General features: G+C 42.0%; 3 protein-coding genes across 3 annotated transcripts in view; 1 reads left to right on the top strand and 2 right to left on the bottom strand.

The window, feature by feature from the left end:
* LOC134287769 (uncharacterized) overlaps positions 1-23829 on the bottom strand; it is a 289934-nt gene extending 266105 nt beyond the window's left edge. The window contains exon 1 of the mRNA XM_062850630.1: positions 23777-23829. The gene's annotated coding sequence lies outside the window, so the exon portion shown is untranslated. The remainder of the gene's footprint in view (positions 1-23776) is intronic.
* On the bottom strand, positions 1087-1531 carry LOC134285929 (vitelline membrane protein 15a-2-like). Its single transcript, XM_062847484.1, has one exon. The coding sequence runs from the start codon at positions 1466-1468 to the stop codon at positions 1175-1177; it is 294 nt and encodes a 97-aa protein (XP_062703468.1). The 5' UTR covers positions 1469-1531; the 3' UTR covers positions 1087-1174.
* LOC134286238 (uncharacterized) lies at positions 16727-22747 on the top strand. The gene has a single exon (XM_062847822.1). The coding sequence runs from the start codon at positions 16727-16729 to the stop codon at positions 22745-22747; it is 6021 nt and encodes a 2006-aa protein (XP_062703806.1).
* Positions 23830-26259: the final 2430 nt, after the last annotated feature.

Raw genomic sequence — 26259 nt, 5'->3', positions numbered from 1 at the left:
TTTGGCATTCGACGTTTTGGCATTCGACGTTTTGTCTTTCGACGTTTTGTCCCTAAGCCCTCCGCAGGTAGTGTGGATTGTTTGCTTATGCCAGCAGCAGAGTGTTCGTTATTTGCGGCAGTTAGCAGTAACTCTTTTAACGCCTTCCTCGTTCTGGTGGCAATGATGGTGGACCTGGGTGGTAGCAGCTTATTGGTATAAGGTACTAGCTAGATATAGTAGCTATATGATAGGGTTGGATGTGATGCTGCGTACAGATAGTTGGTGACGACGAGAGTGGTTGAGAAGAGCACATACCCGGAACCTTAATGACTTTGATTGGGTTTGATCTGCAACATGTGTGCTTTGACGGGGGATGTTGAGTTAGTCGACTGAAATGAGATTTCATCTGCAGTGAGTGTGCTGCAGTAGCGGATGATTGAATTATCAAGCTGTCACTTATGCTGCAGTAGTGAGATGAGATGCGTCGAATCGATTTATGTCTGAAATTTACTGATATAATATGATGTTTTCAAACTTAACATCAAAGTACAATGCAAGAGTTCTAAAATTACAGTAGAGTTTAGGCCAAATCTTTTATTTGAGTTTTTGAAAGCAATTTCGAGATACTGATACCAATTATCACAAAATATGTTTGATAAAAAATTTTACATACAAATTCAGAAATAGTAGTTTGATCTACTTGGTCAATGCATCTAAGGCCGTTCGCAATGCTGTTTTATTTTGTATGGCGAGTTTTAAAAATTTTAAAACTCGTCATACAAAATAAAACAGCATTGCGAACGGTCTAAGAGATACTTGCCAATTGCAAACTGAAACTGATCAGCTTTGTCATTAATTCATTTTACCAATACCATTAAAAGCGTGTAAATTCGACCAATTGCAACTTCCAAGGTGAAATCAATCAGCGGACCATCTTATCTTAACCATAGTGTGATATCTGTACCATAAACCGAACAAGCCAAGCAAGTACGTTTTTTGTAGAAAAAAAACTAACAATTTATTCTCCTTCACACTCACAACATTCAATCAAAAAGTCTCAAAAATTATAAAAATAAAAACAATTTGTTCAATACTATTCCGCATCAACCGTGTCAGCTCGTTGTTCCTTGCCGTGGTCCAGTATCCGTACCCGTGTCTGTCGTCGTCGTTTCAGCGGTTCAACTTGGTGTTCCTAGTAGTGTGGTGCTGGGGCGTGGTGGCCATGCTCGTGCACTGGGACACATGGGACGTGGGCAACGCTCGGGGCGCATCCGACCAGCAGGTTAGCGCCGCATTTGGCTGCCGGGGCCTTGACGGGGTAGGTGTGGACGACCGGGGCGTGGTGTGGAGCTGGAGCGTGGTGAGCCGGGGCGTGGTACGCTGGTGGGGGTGGGGCGTGGTATGGCTTCGGTGGTGGTGGGGCTGGGTAGTCAGCCAGGGCTCCGACGACGGCGGTGAAGAGGACGAATGCGGCGATGACCTTCATTTTGATGATTTGTTGATTGGTTGTTACTGGAACCACTTGGAACACTGTGACTGTGCTGGTTGATGCTTGTACTGCGACTGATGATGGGTGGTATCCACGGTGGGTATTTTATATCCGATGGCGCATGCGGGAAAATGCTTGTTGGGCGCATTTGGTTGACCCACACCGAGGGCTCTGAGGCGTTGCGCCGTGGTGACAAAAAAATCTATCCACCCCATGGAAGCATTCGAGGTGGCTACTGTGCTAAGAAAGCGTAATGGATTTGAACTTTACTCGCTTGCTCGTAAAGGGTTAACTTTGGAAACGTAATTCTGTTGGGTGAAATCTAGGGTATTTGTACCTATCTTAGTCTCATTAAGGATGTGCAACATGAAAAATCACTCACAGCGCAATGATTACGCTTCAAATTTAATGAAACAAACCTTTAACACACGTGCTCACTTCCACTGTTGATCCTACGATGCACTAGAGTGGGATTTATCTTCAATATTTGATTTAATTGCGATTACAAATCGCGAGCCACTCGCACCTATCTTCAGCACACCGTAAAATTTTCATCTCATCGCGGTCCACCGGGTGGCCCCTTTTTCATCTCAACAGTATTTACAGCAAATCCACAACCACTCTCACATTTTCTCATTGTAGAGCATTCTGCACTCACCCACTAACGCACTCCCTTTCCCTAGCAGGTGACAGTTTCATTGTGATTGTTTTTCTCTCTCGCAAAGGAGAAGTCGTCACAACAATGTGCGGCGCGACGAATCGTCTAAGCTCGCTCCCCACGTTTTACACTCGCATACAGCTGTTTGGCAAATCAGTGCTGCCGAACTGGATGATAGTTCGTAAAGCTTGAGCGGTAGCAGCATGTTTAGATGAAAACCAAACCAAATATTTTGAAAGAAATGGCGTTGAAAAATGAAATTATTGATCGATTTGCGTAGAAGTTCGATTACCAAGATGTTAACCCAAGAAACCATATTCTGATTGAAAAAACATCGTATTTGTAGTGACCAAATCTCATTCAATTAACTTCTTGTTTCTTGATGTCTGGCACCGCTGTGATGCTTGCTTTGGTGCTTCGGCAGAGATGTGCGCCGCGGTTAAAACATCATTTTTGGTCGTCGGTGGCGGCGGCGTTAAAAATGAGATTTCAATATTTCGCTCTTTTACATCTCATATAGCGAAACATTTTAACAAACTATACTTTGCATATGAGAATGTAAATACACTAAAACCCCAATTTATGCATGTTATTTTTATTCACTTTTTAGTTTATGCACCTTTTTTAAGACCTGCATAAACTAAGGGAAAGCTACTCAGAACCAATATTGTGCATAAGAATATTTAATAATGACGGTAACTAAGGACTGTATCGGAAATTAACTATAAACATTCAAAATGCTCTATCTCGACGCACGGTTGGTCTTTTCGTTTCGGTTCTTCTATGAAATCTTCGCAATATAGTTAAGATTAGAAAGCTTGAAGAAATTTGGAATATGTTTAGTATTATTGAAAATATGGTTCTATGAGTATACCTCACAAAATAACAATCTGTACAAACTGCATTTTTTTTAAATTTTTTTAACGTTTCAAACATTTGTAGCGAAAAAAATGTGTACGGGGAAAAATCTGGAAAATAATGATTATTACTAGCAGTTATGTACACATAACATATCACTCAAAACCTGCTATTAAAATTCTTATTTTGGATAGAAAAACCTCCAACATTAAGAATATGGTCTATCCCAAAAAAATACCAACTTTTTGGTCGAACTTTGACGCTCTGTTTTAAATATCTTCAGAGATTATAAAATTCCGTTCTCTGGTAAAACTACCTCTTCAATCGATTTAAATACATACCCAATCGAAAAAAAATGCAAATTTTCTACTTTATGTATTTTTTATTTGCGTAATCGTTCTTTAAAGACGCATAAAAAAGGGTTCCTCGAAAAATGGCCTTTTTTCATTTTTAAGAATTGCCCTAAACTGCGAAGGGAATTTTTCTTGATAAAAAAAAATTTCCTATATCATGAGCATTCTGGAAAAGAATGTATTTGCGCAAAAATAAGAGAAAAAATTGAATATATTCCCACAGTTTTCCCAATTTTAAAATTTTAGGAGGTGTCCAAAATTTTAAAAACATGTGTGCAATCTTTAAGATAAAAGTCCAAGTTAAATGATTATTTTTTGAAAATCAGAACTGCCATTCGTTATTTAAGAGATTTATATAGTATCTCCAAAAATAAAGTTACGTTTATTTCGAACAGATTATTTTTCAGGCAATTGTGAACGTTTATAGTTAATTTCCGATACAGTCCTTATTGCAACGGCAGCTGAGCAAATGGAAGTCACAGGGGAGTTTCAGGGGGTTCCAAGGGGTTTCCGCGGGGTACCAGGAGATCTCCGGGGGGTTTTCGGGGGTCTGAGGGGGTTTTCGAAAGCATTGCAGAGAGTTTCAGAGGATTTTCGACGGGGTTTGGAGGCGTTACAGGTACGTTTTCGGGGGTTTCCGAGGATCTCACGTGCGTTAAACGGGTGCAAGTGGGTCTTAGATGGATTTGGAGGCGTTTTTGGAGGTTCAGATGCGTTACATTGGGTCCGAGAGGATTTTAGAGGGATTTTGGAGGCATTTCAGGAAGTTTCAGAGCATTTTTGGCGGGATTCAGAGACCTTACGGAGGCGTTTTGGGGGGTTTCGGAGCGTCTTATTAAGAGGAATTTTGGGGTTTGGGATTCAGAGGCGTTACGGAAGAGTTACGGAGGAGATTTCGGGGGTTTTGGAGCGTCGCAGGTGCGTTCGAGGGGGTTTTAGGGGGATTTTCGAGGCATTTCAGGAAGTTTCACAAATTTCCCTCATTTTATGCCTTTTTTAATTTATGCACCCCCAGCCATGTGCATAAATTGAGGTTTTAGTGTAGTAACTTGTAATTGCGCACTCGTATATAGTGCGGCAGACAATTAAACGTTCCATAATAAATAAAAAAAATCCATAGGGCGCAGTCCACAAATTACGTAACGCTGTTGGGGGAGGGGGGAGTATGGCCAAGCGTTACGGCCCATACAACATTTTTTGGATTTCCATACAAAAAAGCGTTACGGAGGGGGAGGGGGGTCGCAAAATTATAAATTTTAGCGTTACGTAATAAATGGATGCTGCCTAAATAATTTTTAATTTATGGCATGAATTGAATTATTGAGACCTGAATTCTTCAGATTTCGAGCTTTCAGGAGCTTTTTTAAGATTATTTTTACGATGATTAAAAAAAATATAATAAATCGGAGAAAATTGGGTTGATTTTGAAATTCCTCACATTTTGTATGTAATGAAAAATTGGCGAAACATTTTAAACCTCATTTACTCGAAAGTGGGTTTTTGTCACTTACACCCCTTTGCTTCTAACCCCCTCAATTATAAACGAACGTCGTTATGACGTCACGCGGGGAAAAGCATGCATGCTGCCATTGCATGCTTTATACACCTTGTGTGAAGAATATGATATTTGCTTGGATTTTTTTATGATGATATATAAGTGACTAAAAAGTAACTAAAATCTTAACAGGATCATTGAACAAAATATTTTGTTTATTCGACAATGAATGACATGCATTCGATTATTTTCTGAAGATAATTGAGGAAATTCTAAGTTCGGCGGCGTGATGAGTTTTAAGCTGGCGGCGTGCTAGAAAATCAAAACATCCGGCGCCGTGAAGTAATAAATCTCGACGGCGCACATCTCTAGTCTTTGAGACAAAATGAGATGAATATAGGTACTAGGCCGAAGAAGGGGGCTTTTACCCTAGTGGAATTTTGCAATTCACTTGTAGCTGAATGCACCATTTTACAAATTTATGATTGTATGCTTTACTCAAAGAATTTCAGCAGGAATATCTTCCAGAAACCCTTTCCAAAACTTTACCAGAGATTATCTAAAAAATATTCCAAGAATTCCTTAAAACATTGTACAAAACATTCTTTTGGAAGTCCATTAAATGACTCCAACAATAATTCGTCCAGAATTTATTGCACACATAGATTCCTTCATATTTGTTTAGGTATTCTTACAGAAATTCTGCCTGGAATTTGTCAGGAACAGGGATTATTTTGAAAATTCCTTCGATGATTCCCCTAGGAACTCTTTTTAGGATTCCTTCAGGAATTGGAATTTTTTAAAGAACTACTTCAGGAATTGATCGAGTAGTTCCTTCAGGGACTGTTTTGGAATGCTTCTTGGAATTTCTTTCAGGATTCTTCCTGGGATTTTTTCAGGAACTGCTACAGGGGTTCCTCAAGGAGTTCCTCCACGAACTCTTCTTAGGATTCCTACAGGATTTCTCAAAGAATTCTTTCTGCGATTTCTTCAGAAATTCCAGCTGGGATGACTTCTTGAATTTCTTAAGGTATTCCTCCACGACTCTCTTCAGAGATTCTTCTGGGAGTCCTCTGGAGTTTCCTAGAGAAATGTCTCTAGAAATTCCTTTAGAAATTCCTACAGAAATTCCTCCAAGAATTCTTCAAGAGATTCCTCCAGAAGCTTCTCTAGAGATTCCTCCGGAAATCCCTAGAGGAATTCCTCTAGGATATCCTCCAGGGATTCCTCCAGGAACTCCTCCAAGAATTTCTCCTAGGCTTCACTGTGGAATTCCTTCTGTGATTTTTTCTGGAACAATTCATTTTAAAAAATTACTCCAAAGAATCTCCCAGGAACTCTTCTTAAGATTCCTTCACAAATTTTCCTTTGTACTTTTTAAGAAACTCCTCCAGGAATTAATTCAATACTTCCTTCAGGAGCTGTTTAAGGATTCCCTAAGAAATTCCTCTTGAAATTGCTTCCGGGATACCTTATGGAGTTTCTTCTAGAATTCCTCTAGGGATTCCTCCACGAACTCTTATAATGAATCCTCGAGTATTTCTCCAAGATTTCCATCTTTTAGAATTAATCCTGGTATTTCCTTACTCCCGAAATTTCTTCAGAAATTCCTCCAGGAAATCTTCCAAGAATTCCCCTAGGGATTCCTGCGGGGATTTCTCTAAAAAATCCTCCACGAATTTCTCCAGAGAGTCCGCCAGTAATTCCTCTAGAGATTTCTTTACGAGTTGCTCTGGAAATTCCTTCAGGAATTCCCTCAGGGATCCCTCAAGAATTCCTCCATACATTCCTTCAGGACTTCTTCCAAGCGTTCCTTCAGAGATTCTTCCAGGAACTGCTTCAGGGATTTCTTCAAGAACTCCACCAGGTATTCCCCTAGGAATCAATTCAGGAATTTTTCAAGAGATTCCTCCAAGGATTTTTCCAGAGACTACCACAGGAACTCTTCCTTAGATTTCTCTATGAACCCGAGCAGAAGAGAATATCGAAAGCATAATAAAATATATTATTTTGGCATAATAACTGTCTAATGGAATCCGTAATTTTTATGTTATTACAATTCTTATTATGTTATAAACTTGTCTGTCATAAGCGGCAAAATAACAAATATCATAACAAAAAAATGTTCCTGGTAAACCAACTTAAAAATATGTTTTGTTAGATTCAGTAACAACTTAATAACAATGAATCTTGCAGTGAACTTGAAAACTTGTTATTGTTGTGTTATAGTACATCACATATTTGTGCATTTTCAATTATAGAATAATAACAAAACTTGGTCTACAACAAAGTATATTATTGAAATATTATTTAGTGGATGAATCTCAATTACCTGATCATAACAAAATCAGATTGCCCAACAAAACTTGTTATAAAAAAGTAATACTTTGACAAGTTAATAATAACAAATTATGATATAAAAGCATTCAATGTGATTCTGTTGTAATGATTTTGATATGCTCCTCTGCTCGGGAATTACTTCAGGGATTCCTTCAAGAATTCCACCAGGAGTTCTCCCAGGCATTGTTTCAGGAATTAATCCAGGCACCCTTCCAGGGATTCCTCGTTGGATTCTTGCAGAGATTTCCTTAGGAATTATTTTAGCGATTCCTCCAGGAATTCCTCCAGATATTTTTCCAGAAATTGATTCAGAGACTCCTCCAGATATTCCGCCAGGAATTCCCCAGGAGTTCTTCCAGGAGGTTCTTTTGGGATTCCTCCAGGAATTCATGTAGGTGTTCCTCCAGGATTTCATGCAGGAATTTTTCTAGGGTCTCCTCGGAAATTCGTCCAGAAACTACCCCTGGAATTCCTTCAGGTATTTCAGCAGGAAATAATCTAGGAATATCTTCGTTAATTCTGTCACCAATTTATTCCGTAATTTGTCCAGGAAATCCTTCAGGGATTCCTTCTGAAACTCTTTCCGGATTTATTCTGGGAATACCTTCTGGAATTTTTCAGAAATTCCTCCAGATTTTCCTCCGAGAATTGCTGCTGCGATTCCTCCAGGAATTCCACCAGGATTTTTCCAGGGATTTTTCCACGAATTTATTCAGGGATTCCTTCAAAAAATAATTCGAGGATTTCTCCAGGAATTCCTCAAGAGATTTTTTTTAGATATTTCTTCTGGAGTTTCTCTAGAGATTCTTCCAGAAACTCCTCCCGAATTCCTCCAGGAATTGATCTACGAATTGCTCCTTGACATCCTTCAGAAATTATATTATCAATTTCTCCACGAATATCTTTGGGAATTTCTTTAGGAAATCCTCTAGGCATTTCTTCAGAAATTCTTCCTGGATATTCTCCAGGAATACTTTGAAGTATTTTCCAGGAATTTCTCCGGAGATTTCTTCAGGAATTGCTTCAGCGATTGCTCTAGGGATTTCTCGACGAATTTCTCCATGGATTTCTCCAGTAAATCCTCTAGAAATTCCACCAAGGATTCTTCCACGAAATCTTCTAGGGATTTCCTCAGATTTTTTTTCCAGGAATACCTTCACAAGTTCTTTGGGCATTCATCCAGGAATTCGTCCAGATATTCCTCCGGGAATTGCTTCAGGGATTCCTACATTGATTTCTCCACAAATTTCTCCAAGGATTCCCCCAGGGATTCTTTCAGGAAATCCTTAGAAGATTTCTCCAGGAAGTCCTTCAGAAATTCCTCTGGGAATTCCTCCACGAATTTCTCAAGGGTTTTTTCAGAAATCGAAAAATAATAAAAATAGAAATAGAAATCTCCCAGAATTTCTCTAGAGATTCCACCAAAAATTCATCTAATATTTCTTTCAAGAATTTTTCTAGAGATTTTCCTGGGAATTCCTTCAGCTATTTCCACAGAAATACCTCTAGGAATTCCTCCAGGATTTTATCCAGGAATTTTTTTGGGAACTCCACCTAATTTCTTCTGAAATTCCTCCAGGGATTTCGCCAGAAATTCCTCCTGGACATCCTTCAGAAATTTTGTCAGCAATTCCTCCTGAAATTTCTTCAGGAGATCATTTAGGGATTTCTTTAGAGATTCTTCAGGAATTTTTCATGGATGCCTCCAGGTATTCCTTCAGGAATTCCTACAAATATTCCTCCAGGAATTGCCTCAGGGATTCCTCCAGGGATTTCTCCACGAATTTCTCCAGAGCTTTTCCTAGAATTTTGTCTGGGAAACCCTTCAAAGATTCCTCCAGGAAATCCTCCAGAAGTTAATCAAAGGATTCTTCCACGAAGTGCCCCTGAAACTTCTCAAGGGAGTTTTTTTTTTCAGAATTTATCCAGGAATTCATTCCAGAAATATCTCTAGGAATTCTTCCAGGGATTGCTCCAAGAATTCATTCAGGAATTTCTCCAGGAATTCCTGCAGGGTCTCATCCAAGAACTGCTCCAGGAATTCCTGCAGAGATAACAGCAGGAATTTGTGCAGAAGTTCCTCCAGGATTCTTTTTATAGATTTTTTCAGGAATTCCTTCAGGCATCCTGCACTGACGTGTTTCTTCTGAGATATGTTTGTTGTTTAGAAGAATCTCTGGAGGACTTATTGCAAGAGTTCCTGATGAAATATCTGCGTAAACACCTGAAGAAACTGTTGGAGGGACTCCTGAAGAAATCACTGGTAAAGTTTTGGACAACTTTTGGACAATTTCAAAGAAAAAAATCTGGATAAATCCCTACACAAAACATGGAAGAAGATCCCTGCTGAATTCCTGAAGGAGTCTTTGAATATGTACTGGAACAATCGTCAGAGGTATCCCTTAAGACATTGTCGGAGGAATTTCTGAAGGAATCCCTCGATATTCATAATACGCACGACGTGAGGCGAGACATAATATTTATAGTTCTTACAACCGTTATGATACGAAAATTTACATTTCGTCACCCGGCTTCGGGCGCGAAGTCACCCATTAATAGGTCAAAGTCCAAAGTTCGGACTCCGATCTCCTGACAGAGAAACTCCCAAAGGAATCTCTGGAGGAATTCTTTAAATAATCAATCGATAATTGCTTGAAAGATTTCTTGGAGAAAAAAAAAATAATCCCAGGATATATTTCTGAAAGAATAACAGGACGAACTCCTGAAGAAATTCCATTGCAGAAGCTGCAAGGGGTATTCTTGAAGAAATTGATGGGTGGATTTTTGAACAAATCCGTGGGTGAACTTTTAAACGACTCCTTGAAGAGAAATGTTGAAGAATTCCTGGTTAGCTTCTTGGAGAATTGGCAGGCTCCTGTATGCATCCCTCTAAATTATCTTGAAGAATTATAATACAAGTCGGCATTGCTGGAGGAATTCCTGGTGGAATAACTGAAGCAATTCTTAGAGAAAACCCTGGGTTAATTCTAGATGGGATTCCTGGAGAAATCTCTGGAGAAAGCTCTGAAAGTATACCTGCATGAATACCTGGAGAAATGCCTTGCTAATTCCAAGGAGCAGTGCTTGAAATAATTTCTGGAGCAATTCTTGGAAGAATCCCTGGAGAAATGCCTGAAGAAGCTTCTTAAGAAATTCCTGTAGGGAACCATGGAGGATACCCTGGAGGAATTCCTGAAGAAACTCCTAGAGGATTTTTTGGAGGAATTTCCCAAGAAACACCCGAAGAAATTCCTGCAGGAATCTCTGGAGAAATTCCTGGATGAATTGCTGGAGGAATCCCTGGACGAATTCCTGAAGAAATTTATGGAGGATCTCCCGGAGGAAATCTAGGAGGAATATCTGGATTTTTTTCTGGAGCTATCCCTTGGAAATTCCTGGAGGAAACCCTGGAGGGACCACTGGAGAAATTTCTGAAGAAACTTTTTGAATAACTCCTGAAGGAATGTTTGAAGAAGGAATTCTTGGAGTAATCTCCGAAGGATATCCTTGAGAAATCCCTGAAGCAATTCCTGGAAGAATGACTGGAGGAAATCCTGGAGGAATGCCTGGGGTAACTTCTAGACAAATTCCTGGCTGAAGCCCTAGAGGAATTCCTGGAGGAAACTCTGGAGGAATTGTTGAAAAAAATCCCGGAGAAATTTTGGGGTAATTCCTGGAGAAGATTCTGGGGGAATCTCTGGATGAATTCCTGGAGGAATTCTGGGAGAAATCCCTGGAGATATGTCTAAAGAAATCTCTTGAAGAATCCTTGGTGGAATTCGTAGAGGAATTTCTGAAGGGATCCCTATAGGAATGTCAGGAGGAATTCTTGAAAAAATCCCTGTCGGAATTTTTTGGAGAAATCCCTAGATGACATCCTGGAGGAATGCATGAAACGATTCCTGTAGAAATCTCTGGAGGAGGTTCTGGAGAAAAGCTTGGAGGGACTTCTGAAGAAATTCTTGGCAGAATTCCTGAGGGAATTCCTGGAGGAAACTCTAGAGGAAGCTCTGTAGGAAACTCTGGAGGAAATTCTGGAGAAATCCTTAAAAGTCTCCCTGTGTGAATTTCTGAAGGAATACCCGAATGAATTCCTGAAGGAATCCCTGGAGGAATCCCTGGAAGAATCCCTGGACGAATTCCTGGAGGAATCCCTGGAAGAATTCTGCGAGGAATCCCTGGAGAAGTTCTGGGAAGAATCCTTAAAAAAAATAAATAAAAAAAAATCCCTTGAGAAAATCCTGAAGGAATTCCTAGAAGAATTTCTGAAGAATTGCCTGAAGGAATATATGAAGGAATTTTTAGTGGAATTCCTGGAGGAATCCTTGGAGATATTCCTGAAGGAACCTCTAGAGAAATTTATGATGAAACCTTTTAAGGAATTCCTGGAGGAAGTTCTGAAGGAATCCCAAGCGAAAGTCTTTGAGAAATTCCTGGAGGGGTTCCTGGAAGAATTCCTGGAGGAATATATGGATGAATTCCTTGAGGAGCCCCTCAAATAATTCTAAGAAGAATGCAAAGGAGAATTCCTGGATAAATTCCTGAACGAATTCCTAGAAAAATTCCTGAAGGAATTCCTGTGGGAATCCTTGAAGCAATTCCTCTGGGAAATTCCTGTAGGATTGTCTGGAATAATTCCTGAAGAAATGCATAGAGCATTTCCTAGAGCAAGCTCTGAAGAAATTCCTAGAGGAATCCTTAGAGGAATGCCTGGAGGAATCCCAGGTGAAATCCGAGCATCCGGAAGGAATTCCAGGGGTTGAAATTCCTGGATGAATTTTCGGAGGAATTCCTTGAATAATCCTTGGAAGAATCCCTGGAGAAATCTCTAGAGGGATTATACAAGGATTTCCTGGAGAAATTTCTCGAAGAATTCCTTAAGGATTTTCTCAAAAAATCTTCGGAGGAATTCTGGGAAGAATTCCTGAAGAAATCCCAGAAGGAATTTATCAGGGAATCCCAAAGGAATTCCTTACCAATAAACTCAAATAATAAAAAAAAACTCAGAATTCTAAGCGATTTCTTTTGAGGTGCGTTCATACCCTTACCCATGTCAAACTCATCGTAAAACTCCTTCCACGTGGCAGTCACCTCGATATGAAACTTTAATTATACTTTTCACCCACTGCACTGCACGATGCCCAATCGTTTCCACCCCCGTGGCATCGTACATTTCAGAAACAATTTCCTTTGGCACCCGGTTCTGTGGAATCATTACTGCAACGGAGTTTTTTTTTCTCTCCAGCTTGTACTTCGTCCCTCGGCAAACACAATTCAATAAGGTTGCAACAGCAGCATTGTAAAACAACAACCAAACTGCATCCAGGTCAACCTCGCTCGCCCTCCCAGCCGGCGAGGTCGAACCGCGTGGAGCGAAGAGCAATCCCGCACAATCAACCAACCAGCACTATCAAAGGCAGAGAGAAGCGGAGAAGTAGAAAATTACTTTTCAATTAAAAAACTTTTTTATTAGTTTTTATTTGCCCTGGCTGTTCCTCATTTCCCAGTGTGCGTTCAGGGCATCACCTTCCCGGGCACTGTTTCACCCTGCTTCAGCAGTAGCGCTGGCGGACAAGCTTCATCGGAAAATTCACATTGCCACTTTCTCAGTTTTTCGTGGCAGATTGTCGGATGCGCCCGTAGACTGCAACTAGTCTGGCGATACATGCTGGACTGGATTAGCATCAACGGGCAGTCAATCAACCACAAGCCGCTCCTGAAAAGTGGGCTTCGTGGCCGAGCGGTTGGCGGCGTCAGTCGTTTAGGTGACTTGTGAGTGTGGTTCGATTCCCGCTCCAGTCAGGGAAAATTTTTGTCAAACGGAAAATTCTCCACTAAGCCACTGGGTATTATATGTGTTGTCCGATGTCTAATGTTAGTAATGTTCAGTCTGTGCGGCCTCTGGCCGAAAAGAAAAAAAAACAATAAAAAAAAAAACGATTATCAATTTTAGCTGGTAATTCTTCATTATTTTCTAATTAACTTCAATAAAAATCAATACGCCTGTTACAATTGTTCTGGCGCACAACAGTTTTCTTTATGTTGCATAGATCATTTCCCAGCCGGACCGAGAAAAATAGGAAAACTTTTCGATCTGGCTTTTTTGTGTGATAACCGGAATTCGGTTCTGACAGTGCAGCATTATCCCAACCAGCTCTCCAAAGGTGCCGACGACAACCATCACCTCAGCGTCATTAAAAACACCGCACCATTATTCTCTGGTCCCTGAGAAAGAAAAACTAGGGCGTGAATCAAAGTCGGTCCTTGCAGCGAAGCCACATTACACAGCTGCTTCCGGGGTTCAGCTAAAGGCAATGAATGGTGGGCAAAATCTAATTACTCATTTCCAGTTGCATTCGCCGGCTGGCTGGTATGTTGGGTCGGATCGGATCAGGACAAGGAAAGTTTACCGCACCTGCTTTGCCCACCCTCCAGCTTCCGAAACAAAAACCGGTGTTGACGAACAAAGCGAAACTGCCACTGCCAATTTGGGGTGTTGCAGCTGCAGCACGCCGAGCATAAATTAACAAACGGTGAAAGTTTGCTGCACTAGCTGCTGCCGTTGCAGCTGCTTGTTCTGGTGGTGTTGCAATTCGCGGCTAAACAAATTAGCGGAGCATAGTTTGTTCCTGCGTGTCAAATTTGCTGGGTGAAAAGTTAGTTTAGGATTTGGGATTATTTCTTGTTATATCAATAGCAGCAACAATGTTTGCGAGTGAATGCTTGAGGTTTTCCCTATTTTGGAGCTGATATTTGATACAATTTGTGTTCATAAAAAAATATAACATTCATGGGCATTTTTAATCTTATCGTATATATAGGTACGAAGGCTCTCAGAATTTAATCATTTTTTTTTCACAGGTAGGGTTCATATATATATGAACAAAAACTAAATAAGAAAAAATCAGGTTCACCTAATTTTTCGGAAAACTCCTGTGGAAAAGAAACATTCCCCGTAGTTTCGACTTCAGTGTTCTACACACTGAAGACGACCTTACAGTTGAGGTCGAAATACATATCTGTCAAAGGATGCAAATTCTTAGTGGAATTAAAAGGAACAGTACTTAACCCTATTTTCATTTTATTCAATAAGTGCAATTTCAAAACAGTAATACCAACCGATTGCAACCAATTTTCTGAGCTTGTTCCACAAACCTTCAACGGCATCAAGATGCATGACATGGCGACAAATCAATCTTCATTAACAACAAGATTGATCAATCACCATCTCCAATCAAACCAGCAGTTCTTTTCAGGGCCACCGAAATTTCCGCTCAAGGGTTAATTAACGAATTCATAAGGTTCGTTCAAATATTACGTAACGCTGAGGGGGGTGGGAGGTCTACAGCTGTGTTACGCTTATCTCATATAGAAGTTGTTACGTGGGGGAGGGAGGGAGTCGAAAACTGCCAAATTATGCATTACGTAATATATGAATGAATCGCCGTCTACAATAAAACTAAACCAAATCAAAATTTCGTATCACAGTCTTTATCAATGTTAATTACAGCATTCTATCATCGAAACTAATGCATAAACGGACGTTGTTCAACGTCAGCCTTGCGGTCGTGTCTAGTATACAACCCCTCCAACTTTTTTTGCCTTTCTAGTACACTAAGTGTACTGGAAAGGCTATATGTTCACTCCAAAAATGACTTCTTGATAGATGGCCCGAGGGTCGAGTCACATATACCAATCGACTCAGCTCGACGAATTGAGGGATTGTCTGTGTGTGTGTGTATGTGTGTATGTGTGTGTGTATGTGTGTGTACAAATAAACTCACATCAGTTTTTGGCAGTAAACCTCAACCGATTTTAATGACCGATGGTTCATTCGACGCGGCATCTGATCCCATTGTTTCCTATTGAAAATGGTTCGGATCGGTCCAGCCGTTTCGGAGTTATGGCCATTTAGGTGTTCCGGATCGGTACCCCTGGAAGGGGACAGACATGAAAATGCACCAAACCCATGCATGCGACCCATCAAACCACGGCATTTACGATTATCTGATGAACGGTATGCAGGAAAATAATCTCAGACCATATCTGAACCGGTAGTGTTCCGGAACCGGTTCTGGGTGTCCCGCCGGAAGTGGCCAAATATCAAATTGAACAAAACCCATGCATGCGGCACATCAAACAACGGCTTTTTCGATAATCTGATAAACGGTTAGCTAGAAAACAGTATCAGACCATATCTGACCCGGGAGTGTTCCTGAACCGGTTCCGGATGTTCCGCCGGAACCAGCCAAATATAAACGAGTACCAAACCGGTGCATGCGACACATCAAACAGCGGCATTTTCGATAATCTTATGAACGGTAAGCAGGAAAACAATATCAGACCATATCTGAACCGGTAGTGTTGGAACCGGTTCCGGATGTCCCACCGGAAGTGGTCAAATATAAAAGTGAACCAAACCCATGCATGCGACACGTCAAATCACGGTTTTTCCAATAACCTGATGGCCGGTTATTAGGGAAGTAAGCTCAGACCACATACGGGACAGCCGGTTGTATTCCGGAACCAGTTCCGGGTGTCTCGCCGGAAATGGCCAAATATAAAAGAGTACCAAACCGATGCATGCGACACATCAAACAGCGGCATTTTCGATAACCTTATGAACGGTTAGCAGGAAAACAGTATCAAACCATGTCTGAACCAGTAGTTGTCCGGAACCGGTTCCGGGGGTCCCGACGGATGTGGCCAAATATAAAAGAGTACCAAACCCATGCATGCGATACAACAAATAACGGCTTTTCTGATTACCTGATGACTGGTTTTCAAGGAAATAGGTTAGGTCCACTGTTCTGGCACCACTGCTAAGCTTCGCCAGGATAATGACAACCCGAAGAATGACAGACAAAGCGGTCTGTCAGAAGCGTCATGAGTTGGAAGCTGCAGGGAAAAATAGCAATAAGACGAAAGACTTGAGTAGTGGGCATGAAATGCAAGTGCAGATTGAAATCTAAATTTATTATAATTCTAATTGAATTCGGGCCAACTGCAGCCAATAATTGTTGAACTAGTTTGAATCATTTGCCAATTGACTGCGTGCGATTCTCGCTGTGAAAAGAAACGGCCGGTACGAATCTTTAATAGTTTTCGGCATGAAAGTTTATTTTTAAGGTTAAGCGATTATGACTAGCGCTAATATTACATTCTTGTAGGCCGCAGATTACTATTGGTAATTTATTCGGAAGAGGCTCTTGTAGCGATCGTAAGAGTACTAAGCTGATAAGTACGAGCGTAGGAGGTATTATTAATCTATATAGTATTTATTACTTCTTCCCGAATATCATTATTTACACTTTTGATCCTTTTACTGTGAACTTATAGGGGAATTGGGGCACGATAAACCCTTGTGAATTTGAGAAGTGTCGACAAGTTATTGGGAGAAGAACAAATGTAAGACCGATAGCTACTTATATAATGTGGTAAAACTATTATTAATGAGACCAATAAATTTTCAGCTTTGAGCTGCGTTGACGAAAGGCGCTGCTGCAGAGAGTTTTTTACCTACAAGAACATTCTCAAAGATTTGGCCAAACATGTCTCATGAACAGGATGGATTTGACTGCAACAAGTGCGAGAAACCGAACTCGTTCGAAAACATGGTGATGTGCGACGCATGCCTGGATTGGTATCATCTGGGCTGCGCTGGTGTTACACCCGGAATAGAGCACAGACCGTGGCACTGCGAAAAATGTACGCCTCCTGTCCCTCCTTCGATCGGAACAAGTCTGGACAAGGATAAAAGAAATAAGAAGTTACCAGCGAAGGATGCTGCTGGTTCAATCAACCCGGAGAACAGTCGTAAGAAAGACGGGGATAGAGTGGATCATGAAAAACATGGAGCATCGCTGTTAACCGGCAGCGGCCTCAAGAACGTGCCTCCACGCGCGTCATCAGCCGTCGAAAAAACTCCTAAAAAGCACCCGGATATCTCGAAGCGAGCTGAAACTGTGAAAGGATCAGTGCGAGCCAGTACCCATAGCTCTCGCGGCTCCATCCAAGTATCATTACAGCGGTTGGAAGAGAAAAGAAAGTTGGAACTTCAGAAGCTCGAAAACCAGCGACGAGAGCTAGAACAAGAAAGGGCTCGCCTGCGGAAAGAAAAGGAGCTAGAAGAACAGGAAAATGCGATTGCCCGGCAGCAGCTACGGGATTTGGAGCAGTACTTGGAAGAGAAGCACGAATTAGAGGAACAACTTGAGGATGAAATTGTTTCTCAGTGCACTTCACGATCCCGAAAGTCGATGACGCGACAGTGGCTGGAAGACCAGGAGTCGCGCGACGGAGTTAGGCGAGAAAAATGCGAAAAAGAAGAAGCTTCAGTGGCCGGCGTCTCCGCTGCTGGAAGATCATCGAACGAAATAGAAATAACAGCGAACACTGCTCCCATGTTCTCAAAAAGCAAGCCTGCTGCTTCTGAGAGAAGAGCAACAGTCGAAATCGGGAATAGGCACCGTTTCGAGAAGGAAATGGAAGCACGTGTTAATGAAGAAATCATAACACAACCGAATGCAAATCAACTTGCCGCAAGACAGCTTTGGCCAAAAAAGCTGCCATCGTTCTCGGGTGATCCCGAGGAATGGCCTATATTTTACAGCAGCTATTTGGATTCCAATTCAGCATGTGGATTTTCACCGGTCGAGAATATCATTAGACTCCGCGAATGCCTTGTAGGCCCAGCACGTGAAGCTGTGGTGACAAAGTTGATGTTCCCGCATGCCGTGCCATCGATAATGGAAACCCTTCGAAGATTGTACGGGCGGCCTGAATTGCTCGTGAAAAATCTTCTTGCGAAAGTTCGACGTCTGGATGCTCCAAAGCCGGAGCGGCTAGATACCCTAGTGAATTTTGGAATGGCCGTTCAGCAGCTGTGCGACCATCTGGAGGCCGCGAATCTACGTAGTCATCTGACAAACCCGACACTACTAGAAGAACTTGTGGAGAAGTTACCGGCTGCTATTAAACTTGATTGGGTCCGACACAAGCGATTATTCGTCGATCCATCTCTGAAAGAGTTTGGCGAATTCATGGACCGATTAGTGGTGGATGCTAGTGAGGTGACGACTCTCATACCACCTAAGAGCAGCGGCAGCAACTCCGAAAGAACAAAGTCAAATCAGAAAGCCCACATCCACACTCACAACGAGAATGCAGATACGTCGAGAAACGACCCCCCTCGAAAGCCATGCCCAATTTGTGCAAAACTTGACCATCGAGTTCGAAACTGTGACGAGTTCAAGCAGCTATGTCTTGAGGCGCGTTTGAATGCAGTAGAGAAGAACAAACTGTGCGAGATTTGCCTCTACAATCATGGAAACTGGCCGTGTAAATCAAGATACTTCTGCAATATCGGAGACTGTCGCGCTCGGCATCATCCTCTACTGCATCGAGACGCAGAAGCAACTGTGGTGCGAGCCGACTGCAAGGCGCATCGAATTGCAACGTCGGCCGTGTTGTTCCGCGTCGTTCCAATCACATTGCACAATGGAACACGGAATATGGACAGTTTCGCTTTTCTTGATGAGGGCTCATCTCACACCTTGATCGATGCCAGTGTGACGCGTAGTCTAGGAATCGTCGGTATTGCGGAGCCGTTGGAATTGACGTGGACCTCGAATGTTAATCGAAAGGAAAATTTGTCAGAGCGCGTTGATTTGGTGATTTCAGCAAGGGGTGCACAGGAGCGATTCAAATTGTCAGACGCGCGCACTGTAGCTGCGTTAAATCTACCGAAGCAAAATTTGCAAATGGATGAAATGGCCAGTCGTTTTAAACACCTGCGAGACGTTCCTATGGCTTCGTTCCAAAACGCCGAACCGAAGGTACTTATTGGTTTGCGCAATCTCGAACTCTTAGTTCCGATTGAGAGTCGAGTTGGTCGACCGAATGAACCCATCGCTGTAAGAAGTGTTTTAGGCTGGACAATCTATGGGCCTTCGGGCATGAACCCCGATGCACGCCCATTTTTCGGGATCCACGGGCACAAGACTATCGCTGAACGGGAGCTGAACGAGATGATTAGACAACAGTTTGTTCTAGAGGACACCGGAATCAGTCCTTCTCCATTACCGGAATCTGCGGAAATCACTCGGGCTAGGGAGATTCTGGAGCGAACAACAGTTCGTGAAGATGGGCGATTCGTCACTGGATTACTGTGGAGAAACGACGAAATATGCTTTCCGGATAGCCTACCTATGGCGATCAAAAGACTGAGAAATCTTGAATCGAAGTTAGCAAAAAATCCAGATTTATGCGACAACGTACATCGGCAAATCCAAGAGTACATCGAGAGAGGCTACGCTCACAAAGCGAAACGAGATGAACTTCAGGAGGCCAACCCTGATCGAGTGTGGTACTTGCCACTCAACATAGTGACACATCCTAAAAAGCCAGAAAAAATACGACTTGTGTGGGACGCAGCCGCAAAAGTGAACGGAGTGTCACTAAACTCCCAGCTGTTGAAGGGACCCGACTTGCTGGTTCAATTGCCGGGAGTTATCTGTAAATTTCGTGAAAGACGCGTCGGCTTCGGAGGAGATATCGAAAAGATGTTTCACCAGATTCGTATCAAACCAGAAGACACCCATTCGCAACGGTTCCTTTTCCGTTTCAATACAAGCCAGCAGCCCGATGTCTACATCATGGACGTTGCTACATTTGGAGCCACTTGCTCTCCATGCGCTGCACAATTCGTTATGCACAGAAACGCGGAAGAAAGCGCGATTGAATTTCCGGAAGCAGCACTGGCCATCAAAGAGAAAACGTACATGGACGATTACTTCGACAGTGCTGATACTCCGGAAGAAGCGTCGGAACGTGCCTTGCAAGTAAAACTGATTCACTCGAGAGGCGGATTCAATATGCGAAATTGGGTAAGCAACAGCATCCACGTTCTACAAAGCTTAGGAGTAGCGTCGGAGCAACGACTGCTCTCGATTGACTGCAGTAAAGAAGAAAAACGACAACGTGTTCTCGGCATAGCCTGGGACCCTGAAAAGGATGTCTTCGTATTTTCAACGAGCTGGCACAGTGATTTGACTCCGTACGTGTTCGAAGATCGGCGACCAACCAAGCGGATTGCTTTGCGCATCATAATGAGCCTCTTCGACCCGTTAGGACTGCTGGCACCGTTTTTGATCCACGGTAGAATGCTGATACAGGATCTTTGGCGACTTGGCTTGGATTGGGATGCTAACGTAGGCGATAAAGAGCATGAGAAGTGGCGGCGATGGATCAGTCTACTTCCGAGTATCACTGAGCTAGAAATCCCAAGGCACTACTTTGGATCTGCCCATCCCAGCTCATACGGGTCATTACAATTGCATGTCTTTACCGATGCCAGTGAAATGGGCTACGGATGTGCGGCTTACTTTCGGCTCGTGTGCGACGGACAAGTACAATGTTCACTGATTATGGCTCGAAGCAAAGTAGCCCCTCTCAAGTACCAGTCCATTCCGCGAATGGAACTCCAAGCGGCGCTTTTGGGAGCACGAATGCTACATACTGTGAGCGACAACCACTCATTGCCAATCGCGCATAAGTACATCCACACGGATTCGGAGGTAGTTCTAGCCTGGATTCGTTCGACACATCGAAACTACAAGCAGTTCGTCGCTTGTCGAATTGGGGAGATTTTGTCACTGACTGAACCCAGGAACTGGCGATATGTGCCATCGAAGGAGAATTTGGCTGACTGCTTGACAAAGTGGGGCAAGGACACCGTGCCCGACTCAAACGGAAGGTGGTTCAATGGTCGAAACTCATTTCTCTACAGCGACATGGACGATTGGCCAAAACAAAAGCAAGTTCCGGAAACTATCGAGGAGTTGAGAGCACATCTCTTATTACATAATATCTCGGTACCTGAAGGCCTTATCGATGTTGGGAGATTCTCAAAATGGAAAGTGTTGCTTCGAACAGTTGCACTTGTACATCGTTTCGTATCGAATTGTCGGCGGAAAACAGCAGGGCTTCCAATTGAGGCAGTAACAACTTCTGCTTCTGTTCACAAAAACCACACAATGCGCCCGTCGATTCCTCTACGTCAGCACGAGTACCTTCAAGCAGAACAACTTCTGTGGAGAGTTGCACAAAATGATGCCTATCCAGATGAAACAAAAATTCTACTCAGCAATCGAGATGAGTCACATCTTGACAAATGGGTAAGCCTGGAAAAATCTAGCCCTCTATATAGGTTGTCTCCGTTTGCGGACCAGTTCGGCGTTATTCGAGTGGAAGGCCGTACAGTCAACGCGAGTTATGCAACGTTTGACGCCCGCTTTCCCATAATACTACCCAAGGACCACACAATTACAACGCTGTTGTTGAGCGACTACCATCGTCAATACGGTCATGCGAACCGTGAGACGGTGGTTAATGAGGTACGGCAACGATTCTACATCTTCAATCTACGGTCGGCGATCGACAAAGTGATGCGAAGCTGCCAGCGATGCAAATTGACTAAGTGTCAACCGCAAGTACCTCGAATGGCACCCCTTCCCGAAGAGCGTCTAACGCCATTTATCAGGCCATTCAGTTACGTCGGTGTAGATTACCTGGGCCCTCTGGAGACATTCGTAGGACGTCGACAGGAAAAACGATACGTGGCTGTTTTCACATGTCTGGTAACGCGTGCCATTCATTTGGAAGTCGCTCACAACTTGTCCACAGATTCCTGCATAATGGCCGTAAGAAGATTTGTCCGTAGGCGTGGACCGCCAGTTGAGATATTTTCAGACAACGGCACTAACTTCGTGGGTGCGAGTAATGAGTTAGCCAAGCAGATAAAACATATCAATAATGAGTGTGCCGAAACCTTTACCGATGCGCGCACCAAATGGACATTCAACCCACCGTCCGCACCACATATGGGCGGCGTGTGGGAGCGAATGGTTAGGAGTGTCAAGGAGGCGATTCGAGCACTTGACGATGGACGCAAATTAAACGACGAGATTTTACTGACGGTGTTGGCTGAAGCGGAAGGGTTCATAAATTCCAGACCTCTTACGTACATGCCTCAGGGGTCAGCGGATGGGGAAGCAATCACACCGAATCACTTCCTCTTGGGGAGATCGTCTGGAATGCAAGACCCATTGAGAACACCGGTGGACTTGGCGTCAGCGTTAAGAAGCAGCTACCAAAGGTCACAATTCCTGTCTGATGCAGTTTGGCAACGATGGCTGAAGGAATACTTCCCTACCTTGAACAAACGGTCCAAGTGGTTCACCGATGGTAAGCCGGTGCAGGTTGGTGATTTGGTCTACGTTGCCGAAGGAAGTCGAAGAACTTGGGTGCGTGGCCAAGTGATGCAGGTGATCGTGGGGAGTGACGGAAGAGTTCGACAAGCAATCATAAGAACGGCGGGAGGCAAGGAGCTGAAGCGACCGGTCGTCAAGCTAGCAGTGATGGAGGTTGCTGGAAGTGAATCCTTCACAGACCCCAAAGGTCCTCATCAGGATCCACGGGGTGGGGGATGTTCTGGCACCACTGCTAAGCTTCGCCAGGATAATGACAACCCGAAGAATGACAGACAAAGCGGTCTGTCAGAAGCGTCATGAGTTGGAAGCTGCAGGGAAAAATAGCAATAAGACGAAAGACTTGAGTAGTGGGCATGAAATGCAAGTGCAGATTGAAATCTAAATTTATTATAATTCTAATTGAATTCGGGCCAACTGCAGCCAATAATTGTTGAACTAGTTTGAATCATTTGCCAATTGACTGCGTGCGATTCTCGCTGTGAAAAGAAACGGCCGGTACGAATCTTTAATAGTTTTCGGCATGAAAGTTTATTTTTAAGGTTAAGCGATTATGACTAGCGCTAATATTACATTCTTGTAGGCCGCAGATTACTATTGGTAATTTATTCGGAAGAGGCTCTTGTAGCGATCGTAAGAGTACTAAGCTGATAAGTACGAGCGTAGGAGGTATTATTAATCTATATAGTATTTATTACTTCTTCCCGAATATCATTATTTACACTTTTGATCCTTTTACTGTGAACTTATAGGGGAATTGGGGCACGATAAACCCTTGTGAATTTGAGAAGTGTCGACAAGTTATTGGGAGAAGAACAAATGTAAGACCGATAGCTACTTATATAATGTGGTAAAACTATTATTAATGAGACCAATAAATTTTCAGCTTTGAGCTGCGTTGACGAAAGGCGCTGCTGCAGAGAGTTTTTTACCTACAAGAACATCCACATTAGGGACAGCCGGTAGTGCCGTAACCAGTTTCGGGTGTCTATCCAAAAGCGGCCAAATATAAAATTGAACTGAACCTATGTATGCGACAAAGAAAAGCTCGTATTTTTTTTGATAATCCCATGATCGTTAGCATGCAGACAGGTTCAGACTGGTAAAAAATGTTTTACGCATATAGTCAATTCTCAACCGTTACGTAGTAATTGAACTTTACATGTTTTTGACTTTGCTTGCCTGAAACTGGCTATAACTTGAAAATGGTCAAACTTATACGAATTTGAAAGGTTATTAAATTTGCTATCAAAAAAGATCTTGGAATCTATTAGTTTAGTTAGATAACTAAAGCAAAAAAGCTCGAAAGTAGTGTTTGCCTTTCTCGTACACTTAGGGGCTGTCCATAAACCACGTGGTAATTTTTTTGGGACTTTTCAACCCCCCCCCCCCCCCCCCCGCGTGGTCATTAGTCCATACAAATTTTTTTATTTGTCCATACAAAATGGTCATTGGCCGAAACCCCCCCCCCCCTCCCAATGACCACGTGGTTTATGGACAGCCCCTTAGTGTACTAAAAAACTATATGTTCACTGAAAAAACGATTTTTCGAAAAAAAAAAAAGGCTCGGAGGATCAAGTCGCATATACCAATCAACTCAGTTCAACGATTTGAGATTATTTGTTGGGTTTAATCACCGTTAACAAAAAAGATATAGAATTGAGATTATGTCTGTATGTGTGTATGTATGTATGTATGTATGTGCGCAAAATAAGTTCACTCACTTTTAAGACTTTTCCCATTGGCCGACTTTTCGGATTATAGCTTGAATCGAACCGGAATTGTTTGCTATCAAAAATGGTCCAGATCGGCCAAGGCGTTCCGGAGTTATGGCCATTTCAGTGATCCGGACCAGCACCGGTAGAACTAGCCGTATATAAAACTGAACTAGCCCTATCATGCGATACATCGAACTGTGGCGATTTCTGTAACCTTTAGCATGGTTGACGAGTTTTGTGCGGAAATCAACACTGGAGACCAGAAACTGCACGATGTTGACCAAAAATTCAAGGTGACAGCAGCCAAATGCTCAAGGAGGCGGCTCAAAATTCAAGATAGCGGCTGTTTAATAGAGATTTAGGCTCTTAAAGCATGCTAAATGGAAATATTTGATATGGGGAAGATGTCTGGACTCCTAAAATGGCGACTAGAATATCTAAGATGGCGCGGTCTAAAATCCAAAATGGTGGCTTCAAATTCAACATGGCGTCTGCTTAATGAAGCTTTAGGCTCTAAAACCATGAGTTACATGATTTACATGAATGTAATTTACATTCACGGCGTGGAGAGTTGCTTTCACAGCTCGCTCACGAGTTAAGCATGCGTGTGCGACCCTTACGCTATTCGGCAAACTTTCAGATAAAACTACAAGGTAAAAGTCATCCATACATTGTTTTTTGATAGCATGCTTATGAACTGAGATAGTAGCAAGTGAATGTAACTCCTTGCAAATGGTGAATGCCATCCCTGCACATAGCAATTCCTAACACTACTGGACCCTTTGGATCAGGGATGCCATGTATACAGATTTATCTGTATTGTACAGATTTTTGAGCATCCGTACAGATTTCGGTTTTATATGCAATACAGAATTTTGAGGGCCATTTATTTTTGTATGGGATACAATTTTTTGAAAAGAGTGATACAGATTTTTCAGAAAAAAAAAATCATCTGGCATCGCTGATTTGGAAGGCTATCCTCTGTTGGATACGACTTTGAGGGACCAGATTGGATTTAGGAGTGACAAACCGTTTGATGCAACAAAAATAATAATTTATTCTACATTTTTTTCTCTTTCCAGACTCTACTCAAACTCTGTTGGTAAGTGTTAGCTCTAAAATGCTTTGTTTATATTTATTTGTTTTTTTTTTTGTTTTTATTTAAAACAATTAGATAACGTGATTTTTTATGCAAGTGGCAGTGTGGAGTGACTTGCTGCATTCAGTGTTACTCTCTTTTTCAACAAGTGTTTTTTATTTGTTTTATTTTTTTTTTATTTGTGTTTTTTAACTTAATTCAAATTCCACACTATTTTGTTTTAGTCAATGTCCGTTGACAAGAATTGTATTTTTCTTGCTGTTTTCTGTTACCTTACTTATTGAACTAAACAATTCAATTCTCCCAAAATGCTAAGCTACACGAACCATGACAGCGTAGTGTATGTTCAGCGAGCCTGTCTGGGTAATATTGAACTCAACATTGAACTAGAATTAAATCAAAAAAAATATTGTAACCGCAAACCATTTTTTAAAAGATTGGAATAATATTTTAATTATGGACTTTCAAAACTCTCCTCGAGAAATCTGGAAAAGCTGTGATTTTTTTATCTTATGGTTCAAATAAGGTTTCAAAAAAGGGTTTTAAGTTTTATCTACATTCTTGGCTTGAGCCATAAGACAGAAGAAAATATCCTGAGTTTTTCAGATTTTTAGAAAATGGAATTTTGAAAGTTTTTAATGAAATAGTTCCATTTTTTTTGTTGATTATATGCTTTCAAAAATATCCCCAAAACTAAATAAACGTTTTAAGGAAAATTGCATAAGATTTATTCCATCCAACCACACCATCAAACGAAATTGCATTTAACCTTTAATTTTTTCCAAGAACTCAATCCAAAAAAAAAATCAGGGAAGAACATTCAGATGTCCAATCTGTAATTTCACAGACGATATGACCGATAAATTCGTAACACAGTTTTGAAACTGAAGTTCGATGCCTGTTCTCTGTGCTGATGATAGAATTTCGAAATTTCATCCATAATTCTTCCTTGAATTCCTTCCAGGATTGCTCCTTGGATGTCTACGATATTTGTAACG

Source organism: Aedes albopictus, chromosome 2 (genome assembly GCF_035046485.1).
Source record: "Aedes albopictus strain Foshan chromosome 2, AalbF5, whole genome shotgun sequence".
NCBI lineage: Eukaryota > Metazoa > Arthropoda > Insecta > Diptera > Culicidae > Aedes > Aedes albopictus.
Note: the sequence above shows the minus strand (reverse complement) of the source record. Positions and strands in the feature narration are given on the sequence as shown.

Excerpts from the sequence above, each read along its gene's own strand:
- LOC134285929 (XM_062847484.1), bottom strand. The coding sequence starts at position 1,468 with ATGAAGGTCATCGCCGCATTCGTCCTCTTCACCGCCGTCGTCGGAGCC.
- LOC134286238 (XM_062847822.1), top strand. The coding sequence starts at position 16,727 with ATGTCTCATGAACAGGATGGATTTGACTGCAACAAGTGCGAGAAACCG.